Source organism: Nannospalax galili, unplaced genomic scaffold, assembly GCF_000622305.1.
Source record: "Nannospalax galili isolate Female #2095 unplaced genomic scaffold, S.galili_v1.0 scaffold1513, whole genome shotgun sequence".
Taxonomy (NCBI): Eukaryota; Metazoa; Chordata; class Mammalia; order Rodentia; family Spalacidae; genus Nannospalax; species Nannospalax galili.
Window position 1 is genome coordinate 331930 of NW_008333402.1, and position 9754 is coordinate 341683.

The window sequence follows — 9754 nt, forward strand, 5'->3', positions numbered from 1 at the left end:
CCCCCCCCCCATGATTCGTTGTCTATGGTAAAGAGGCTCTTACAAAGTTCCGCTTGACGTAGTTGACCTCTGCTGGCCTCTCCAGCTGGGTCTTTTCTCTTGCACTGTACATGACTTAGTGTTTTGCCTTTCTAAACTAATTTCTGTAGTTACTGTTTACACTAGAAAGACCTACCTCCTTATTGAAAAAAAAAAAAAACCCTCAGATTTTTTCCTACCTGGAATGTTCTCCTCCCTCACATCAAAACCGTAGACCCCAGTTCTGCCAAGAAAGCTGCAATGTTCCTCCCTCCTCCTTCCTGCATGGGCCAGCAGAGCTTCTGAGGGGGCTCTGACAGTTTGCCCTGCCTGTCTTTACAGTGCTTACCATCCTATAGTACATCATTACTTTGTTTACTTGTCTGTATAAAGCTATTTGCTTCCTGAACACAAGGATAGCATCTTGCAAGTTTTGTCTTCTAAATAGCTGATGCTAAATAAATGCTGGCTCAGTAGGCAGATGAATGAGTCATAAAGAGCAGTGACACATTCCTTTGCAGAAAAGTGGTTAGTGAGCCACAAACAGGTTTCCTCATCCTTCCCCAGGAACACATCAGGAGTCCCTGAAATGTTTGCTTTAGCTGTTACTTTCATTAGACTCCTTTTTAGGAGGAAAGTATAGCTCAGTCTGGCCTTGAACTCATTGTGCAGTCCTAGCTGGCCTTGACTTACAACAGTCCTCCTGCCTCAGCCTCTTAGGTACTGGAATTACGAGCATGCATCACCACACTTACCAGTCTTTAATTAAACTCTTGTGATAAAGTGAGGTGTATTTAGCTAACTCAAGTAAAGGGAGGTCTCAGATGGTGAGAGTCTTATGGAAACCCTAGGAGATGTAGGGCTGATATGCATGGAAAGGCGCTCATGCCCCTTCCCTCACCTAGAACCACCTGTGAGCTCCACCAGTGTGACCCACATCCATTGGTTCTGCTTGCTGGTAATTGGCTCCCTGATCCTTGTGACTACTTCAGTACACCCTAATATCTTTTCAGGTCATCACCCACATGTCCCGACATGTCTTCATTCATGTTTACAAATGATGCCATTTTTTCATACCCTTCTCATCTCAGTCTGTTGGTTACTTACATCTTGCCCAGCTGTGACATAATCAGTGTGGTTCCAGAAGTGAGATGCAGACTCTTACAGGACCAAAGGTGGAGTGCTTCTTTAGCAGGAGCTGGGAATGGGATGTTTTCTCCCTGAAGAGGCTACAGGTTTTATTTGACATGTCTTGTCCATATAGTCGTTTGCAAAATTCCTTACAGTTGTGCCTCAAACATTCAGGACAGTATTGCACTTGATCTTAGCCAAAAGGGTAAGATCAAGAAATAATTCAGGGCAGTATTGAATGAATATATAAAAACCATATGAATCTTTTTATAATATTTGTTTTTATTTTATGTGTATGAGTGTTTTAGCTGCATGTATGTAAGTACACCCATGTTGTACAGTGCTCACAGAAGCCTGAAGAGGACAGCATAGTCCCTGGAACTGGAGTTAATGGATGGTTGTTAGATGCTAGGAACCAAACCCAGGTCTTCTGCAAGAGCAGCCAGTGTTCTTAAGTGCTGAACCACCTTTCCAGCCTGAATAATACTGTATGTATCTTACTGTGTTCCAACTCCTGGAAATAGAACTCTGCCCTGAAGATGATGGTAACAAAGGCATGGAGTTGTGAATCTAACATCCATGACCTTTGGCTCTAACTCTGGGATGAGCTTGGATGCTCCTGGCCGTTTTTTGTCTGCCCTTTGTAGGGTGTTGGGAATGAAGGTGCCTACATTACTCACTGGTATATGGAAGGGCCTTGCTTCACAGGTCAGAAGACTGTAAACCAGGAGTGGTCTTTCTTACACCTTCTTTCCATCCACACCCTTTCCTTACTAGGACTCTGCCCTTTCCTATCAGGAGAGCACAGAAGGGGATGGCTGCTATGTGTCCTCCTACCGGATGCCAGGTAAGATGAACTTTCATGTTCCTGAAATGCTATTATTAGTTGCCAAAGTGTAATTGCTTTTTTTTTCTTTATCTGGAGCTTCTTCCATCATAACACTCCACCCTGAGGCAGATGAACAGCTCCAAAGGGAGATGACCTGCAGTGACCCTCTCTTTCCTTGAGCCTGTGCCTACTAGCCTACCAACAAACATAAAATGCCCACAGCTTTTGCTCTGTGTGATTTTGTCCATAAGCTGATAAAAAAAAGGTCTATCTGGAAGATTCTGGGGTCACTAAGCTTGTTCTGTCCTGACTATCCCTTTGGTGAACTATTTATGTGCTGAGAGTCAGCCCCGTGTTTCAGAGTATTGGGTTAGGCTGTAGCGTGCGGTACATGCTGTAGAGCACTCAGCATGTACCACATGAGACCCTGCCTCAAGGAAAGGAAAGAAACAAATGAAAAACAACAGAAACAAAAAGGGAGTTGTAAGGGAGAGTGTGATTGTGTTTTCAGGCATCGTTGACATTTGAAGACGTGGCCGTGACTTTCACAGATGAAGAGTGGAGGCATCTGGTCCCTGTTCAGAGGGCCCTCTACAAGGTGGTGATGCTGGAGAATTATGAGAGCATTGTATCATTGGGTAAGAGGGCTTCCCATGAGAAGTCAGAACCTTTCCTATGCTGGTGCGTGACTGAGAGGCTGAGAAATTGCTACCTCTTCTCCCCCAACTCAAGTTCAGAGCTATCTGAAGGACAAAATAAAAGAGCCAAAGAGGTCGCTTAGGTGGACAGCAAGAGTGGGCTTAATAAAGAACCCCAGCACTAGACACGTGGGTTCCTCCAGATGTCAACAGTGCTGGGAAACCATAGACCTCCTTGTTCAGCACCTTACTTCTACGAAATGGAAGTGTCTGGAAGTTAGAGCAGAGTATGTCCTTGACATGGGGAGCTGGCTCTTCAGAGGTAGCAGCAAAAGAGTTTATGTGCCCCAGGTCTTCTCCCTTCATGCCAGTAGATAATGCCCGTAGGCAAGAAGCGGTGTCAGTGAGAGAAGATTTCCCTTCATGGGAGCCAGAGGAGGACAAAGACTTACCCCTGTTAAACGGAGAGTGGCCATCAGAGATGTATTTGATTTCTGAGTATTTGTCTTAATGGCAGTCTTAAATACCTATAGAAGGCACTTTGCAGTTATAGACTTAGGCGACAAAGTGGAAATTAAAAGCTATTGTTGATGTCATATATTAGTGAAGAGTAAAGTGAGGTCCCTGTAGGTAATAAGGAGCACTCACAGCTTCCAGAATAAGAGGCTGAAGCCAAGCACAGCAGTGTGTTCCTGTAGTCCTGGTGACTCTGAAGGCAGGGAGTACACAGATGCTGAAGCAGCAGATAGCAGTAAGTCACATTGCAGATGTTCTACCGAAAAGCAAGGACGTAGCTCGGTGGTGCAGCACTTGCCTGGTGTTCTGGTTTGTTTCCATTGCTGTGATAAACACTGTGACCAGAAGCAACTAGGGAAGGAAAGGGTTTGTTTCAGCTTACAGTACAGTCCTTCATCAAGGGAAGCCAGGGCAGGAGCTCGAGCAGGAGCCTGGTGGCAAAAAATGAAGCAGAGGCCATGGAAGACTGCTGTTGACTGGCTTGTGCCTCTGGCCTGTGCTTTCTTACACAACCCAAGACCACCCACCTAGTGGTGGCACCACCCACAGTGGGACAGGCCCTCCCACATCATTCAGCAACCAAGAAAATGCCTCACAGACATGCCCACATGCCAATCCATAGAGGAAATTGACCAGTTGAGTTTCCCTCTTCCTATATGTGTCAAGTTGACAACTGAAGCTATTCAACACAATTGATCCCTGTCAACTTGATACACAAACACATCACTATTAAACCATGGCTTATCCATTTCTTGTCCCCAAGAGCTCATGTTAATATCACAATAGAAACCATAGTGCAACTTTAAAAGCCCTACAGTCCTGGGGCTGGAGAGATGGCTCAGCAGTTAAGAGCACTGACTGCTTTTGCAGAGGACCTGGATTTGATTGTCGGAATCCACATGGCAGTTAAGAACTGTCTGAAACTCAAGTTCCAGGGGATCTGATACCCTCTTCTGACCTCCGTGAGCATTGCATGACACAGGTGCACTTACATACATGCAAGCAACGCACTCATACACATAAAATAAAAATAACAAAAAAATATTTTTTTAAAAAGCCTTACAGTCCTTAAAAATTCAAATACTTAAAAAAGCTAATGTTTCTTTAAATCTAAAGTCTCTCAGCCATGGGCTTTTGTAAAACAAATATGTAACTTACATATTTCCTTATTTCAAAAGGAAGAAATGGGCACACTTAAGCAAAACCAAAGTCCAACAATGTAGCTCAATATCTGACATCTGGGATTCATTCAAACTGGGTTCCAGAGGACTTGGGCAGCTCCACTTCTCTGGCTCTGCCATCCACAGCACACACACCTTGTCTTTAGGGTCAGTCTGGCTCCACTCCATGCCTGCCACTGCCCTTGGTGATCATCCCATGATCCTGGCATCTCCAGTGTGCTGGGGTCTCCACTACAACTGAGACTGTACCTTCACCAATGGTTTCTCATGGCCTCTCACAGTGACAAGCCTCAGCTGTTCTCCATGACCCCTTCATGCCTTCAAAATCTACATTGTGTAGGTGACTCTTAAACATTACTAAGTCCTGCTTTCATCTTGAGATGGAGCCTCAGTTTCTCTCTGCACCATACCTTCTGTGTGCTGATCTGAGGAAATACTTCCCAGAAGATTTCACTGCAGTGATGCTGGCCTGGTATTAATCCCCTTTGATTTTTCACCTCAGCTACTCAGCAGCAATTGTCTCCATAAAGCCATGATTTCACTTCAGGGTTCTTGTCTCTTGTAAATCACAGCTGATTCTTCAGCCCCAGCTGACCCAAAACCACAGATTCTCAATTCAAAATATTTCACAAATGACCCTGTTAGCATCTCTGATGGACTTTCAAACTTCCCTTTGAAACTTCACAAGCCAGGCCTCCATCATCTTAACCTCTCTCAACAGTCTTATCTTCCAAGCTCCCACAGAACAGCTCATTAAGTTCTAAGTACTCAATGGCTCTTCCAGCCCACAGCTCCAGACACTTCCTAAAACACATCATCAGGTCTGTCACAGCACTAGCCCACTCTCTGGTACCAATGTTTGTCATAGTTTACTTTCTAAACATCATAATCAAAAGCAACTTGGGGAGGAAAGGGTTTATTTCAGCTTACAGTACAGTCCTTCATTGAGGAAACCAGGGCAGGAACTCAAGCCGGAACCTGGTGGCAGAATCTGAAGCCTGAGACCATGGAGGAATGTTGCTTACTGGCTTGCTTCTCTGGCCTGTGCTTAGACTGCTTTCTTATACCACCCAGGACCCACCTGCCCAACAGTGGCACCACTCACAGTGAGATGGCTCTCCCACATCACTCAACAAATCAAGAAAATACCTCATAGACATGCCCACAAGCCATTCCATAGAGACATTTCCACAGTTGAGTTTCCTTCTTCCCAAGTATGTCAAGTTGGCAACTGATGCTATCCAATACACCTAACATTTGCAAGACCCTGGGTTTAATACATACATACATACATACATACATACATACATACATACAGAGGGAGGAAGGGAAAGAAAGAGAAAACCTGGATTAACTTAAACAGGCCAAGTAATATCTCAAACAAAACAGAATGTTCTGGAGGCATTAAGGGGGACCCTGAGCTTGTGAGCCTTCATCACACGTCTGGAAGGTTGAAATATTGGACAATATGGAATTAGTAAGGCCAGAGACCGGAAGCCACAGGGAAGGGATGGGTGAAACCATTCTATCATAAGAGAATCAGCACACACAAACAGATGTTCCTTGGGCCCAGGAAGAAAGCACCTCTTTCCCAAGGTAGGACCCCATGTAAGGGAAGCTTATTGCTCAAGCCTACTTCCAGTAAGGGTCAAGGGGGTAGTGATTTTGTTTATAAGACTATGGATAAGATTGCTTCTAAGACTATAATAAGATTAGAAGCCCATGCAGCACGCAGGGAGTTGTTTACCATCCTATTATATGTTAATAGTAAATCATTAAAAACAGTCTAAAATGTCTATCAGCAGGGATTTGTTATTTTATCCATAAAATATACTATCATATAACCATTAAAATATATCTTTAATGTATCTTGTGTGTGGGTGGGCATGCACACTCTGCAATGTGTGTGTGTATCTGTGTGTCTGTGTGTCTGTGTGTGTGTGTGTAGGTAAGAGGACAACTTGCCAGAGTCAGATCTCTCATTTTGCTCTCAAAAATGAGAGTGTTCCTTGTGCTTTTAGAGTCAAAATGATCTTTTTTCATACACTGCTGCTAAGTGTGTGTGTAGGTAAGAGGACAACTTGCCAGAGTCAGATCTCAAAAATGAGAGCGTTCCTTGTGCTTTTAGAGTCAAAATGATCTTTTTTCATACACTGCTGCTAAGGCAAAAACCTTCATCCTGCCAGGGGCCCAAGTGGAAAGTTTCCCTTCACTGCTGTTGAGTTCAAGTGGCATTTGTGGGCACTGACCTAGTGCCTTTTTTTCCTTCCCAGAACCTTAGTCCTGACCTTCCCCTAGAGGTTCCTTTATGTTGTGCTCTATATTCCTAGCCTATGCATTCTAGAAAACTAGACTTAGGAAGCCAGGGATTAAGTTTTGGAATAGGCATTTGCATCACTTATCACCACCTGGCTTGTTTTTCATGAGCAGGACTTCCGGTTCCTCAACATGATGTGATTTTTCAGTTGAAGAGAGGGGACGAGCCATGGATAGAGGGTTTTCAAGGATCCGAGGAGAGAGAGAAGCCAGAGAGTGATTCTCTAGGTAACTGAGTGTGACCAGGAGGGCAGAGCTCTGTTTTGTTTCTGTTTGAGTGTGGGAGGAATATTGGGAATTACCTTTATCTCAAATTCAAGTTGTCTGCTTGCATGTTTATTTTATATCACCCATCAGTTCTCTTTTTCCCCCTTCTCCTTAAAGTATTACTTATCTGTATTTGCCAGCTGTTTTCTCAGGTCTGTCACCTTGCCTGTTCACACTTTGATATCCCTATGGGTCTCTCAACTTTCCACTCAGCCTACCTTTCTAATTATCTTGGCCTTGCTCCTGGGGTCATTCTCCTGTATTCTGGGACGGCCACTGTCAGATCTCTTCCCTACCTCCTGCTTCATTCCCAAGCCCAAAGCGTTCTCATAGCCTGAGACCGTTCTGGAGCAAGCAGTGCTATGACTGGGCATTACCTACACATCTGTCATAGCATCTCTTCTTTCCACTGTCATGTCTTCTGGCACAGGGAAGAAACTGCATCTGTGTTTTCTTTTTGTTCCAGATTGGGAGACTAAGCCTGAGATCCCAGATGCTTCAGAAGGAGAAAAACCTGAAGGAGCATCAAGGGAAAGCCTGGGAAGGCAAAATCCTCTGTGCCCTAAATTTGAAGTTCAAACACCAGAGGGTGGGTTGGAACCAGAGAAGGAAAGATCCACAGTGGAGACTTGCAAGAAACCCCTTTCTCTGGACAAAAGCTTACAGCAGGGGTCAGCTCCACCTAAGAAAATCATTACTAAACACCGAGACCAGGAATGTAGTGACTGTGGGAAGACCTTCTTTGACCACTCATCACTCATTCGTCACCTGAGGTCTCACACTGGAGAGAAGCCCTATGACTGTCCTGAGTGTGGGAAGGCCTTCAGCCACCGAAGCAGTCTCAGCAGACATCTGATGTCCCACACAGGTGAGAGCCCATATGAGTGCAGTGCGTGTGGCAAAGCCTTCTTTGACCGGTCATCCCTAACAGTGCATCAGCGGATTCACACGGGAGAGAAGCCCTTTAAATGCAGCGAGTGTGGCAAAGCCTTCTTTGATCGGTCATCCCTAACTCGCCACCGGAGAATTCACACTGGAGAGAGTCCCTATGAATGTCAGCAGTGTGGAAAAGCCTTTACCCAGAAGAGCATCCTCACTCGACATCAACTGATCCACACTGGCAGAAAGCCCTATGAATGCAGCGAGTGTGGGAAAGCCTTCTATGGAGTCTCTTCCCTGAACAGACACCAAAAAGCTCATGCTGGAGAGCCACGCTATCAGTGTAATGAGTGTGGCAAAGCTTTCTTTGATCGCTCTTCTCTCACACAGCACCAGAAGATACACACTGGAGACAAGCCATATGAGTGCAGTGAGTGTGGGAAAGCCTTCAGCCAGAGATGCCGGCTCACACGGCATCAGAGAGTTCATACCGGGGAGAAGCCCTTTGAGTGCAGTGTGTGTGGGAAAGAGTTCAGCTCCAAGTCCTCAGTTATTCAACATCAGCGGCGTTATGCCAAACAGGGGATAGACTGAGCAGGTAGAAGCTTGAGCCAGACAAAGGGCCTTCCTACAAAGTTGATAGGTCTCCCTGTTGTCAATGAACCAAGCATTTGCTCATTCTGGCTGCGTTGGCTACTGCCCTTCTGCTCCACCTCTGCTCCACAGTCTCTGAGCAGATACAGAACTGATGTGGAACGTGGAAATTAAGATATGACTCTACATTCAGACTTTGGGGCAGTGGCTGGGTATAGCTCGGTGGTAGAGTACTTTCCTAGCATACATGAGGACCTGAAGTTCAATCCCCTCCCTCAAAAAGAAGGAGGTTTTTCGGAGGGAGATTGTCAGACTACATGTTAAGGGGGGATCCTCCAACATACCTGTCAGAATCTAGACCCATTATCATTGCACTTTAAGTAAATGCAGGCTATTACAGGAGGGGAATGGCACAATTATACTGAAGTGGCACTATTTCTCTAGAGAAGATTTAGAGCTGTTAATCCTCTCATGGAACTTTTTGGGACATGACCCTTGTTCTCTTATGCCCTAGCTTTTGACTCTCTTAATACTAGTAGTAGTGATAGTACTTACTGAGCACTTATCATGGGGTAAACACTCAGCTAAGAAGTTTACAAGGAACAATCTGTCTTGCCAACTCTGTGAATAGGTCCTTTGATGTCTGAATTTCACAGATGAGCACACTGAAGTTTAGAGAGATTAAGTAATGTGCCCTAGGTGACACAAGATGAAGCCAGGTCTTGAGTATGGGTATGCCTTCAGCGTTTTCACTGTAGCATTATGCTCTTAACTTTTGTCTTATAATTTATTTATATATATGTACATATACATATATATTATCTTCTACACTAGATTGCAAGCACTTGGAGGTACGACATAATAGGTGTATCTTGTACAGTGCCTTGGAAATAGTAGGTGCTCAATAGATGTTTATCTAAATGAACACCAAGGTCTTTCCATTCAAAACCTTCTTGGGTCCACCTCCTTTCTCTGAGTTTTCACAGTCCAGCCTGTACTTTTAATATCCCAGCTTCCCATAACAGCAGTAGTATTTCCCAGTTCCAGAGTTTCCCTCTTCATTGTTCAAGAGGTATATGCTAAGCTGTGGTACAGTAGCAAACCTTCCAAAGAAACAAAGACCTGTGTCTCACATCCAGTCTGATGTGAGTTAGTCTGTCTCATTCCATCCTCATCATTTGGGCCTCCAATATCAGCATGAACAAGAGAAAGCTAGAGCATATTTTTGTCACTGAAGCACCATTCTGCTCACTTCTAATTGAGTCAGAGAACATACCTGAAGGCTAAGAACACAAACAGGCACCCCAATATTTGGATGATACCAGAAGCTGATATCAGTTACCTTTTCCACATAACTAAGCTCAGCCTTTCTACATGACCCCTTT

General features: G+C 44.6%; 1 protein-coding gene across 6 annotated transcripts in view; it reads left to right on the forward strand.

Moving 5' to 3' along the window:
- Positions 1 to 9552, forward strand: part of Znf2 (zinc finger protein 2) — an 11535-nt gene extending 1983 nt beyond the window's left edge. For 4 of the 6 annotated variants that reach the window (XM_029561148.1, XM_008828180.3, XM_008828181.3 and 1 more), the window contains 4 exons: positions 1927 to 1996; positions 2490 to 2616; positions 6744 to 6857; positions 7363 to 9552. In XM_029561148.1, the coding sequence (XP_029417008.1) occupies positions 1927 to 1996; positions 2490 to 2616; positions 6744 to 6857; positions 7363 to 8369 (1318 nt within the window). In that variant the 3' untranslated portion in view covers positions 8370 to 9552. The remainder of the gene's footprint in view (positions 1 to 1926; positions 1997 to 2489; positions 2617 to 6743; positions 6858 to 7362) is intronic. The other 2 variants (XM_029561149.1, XM_029561150.1) reach the window with 2 other exon arrangements.
- Positions 9553 to 9754: the final 202 nt, after the last annotated feature.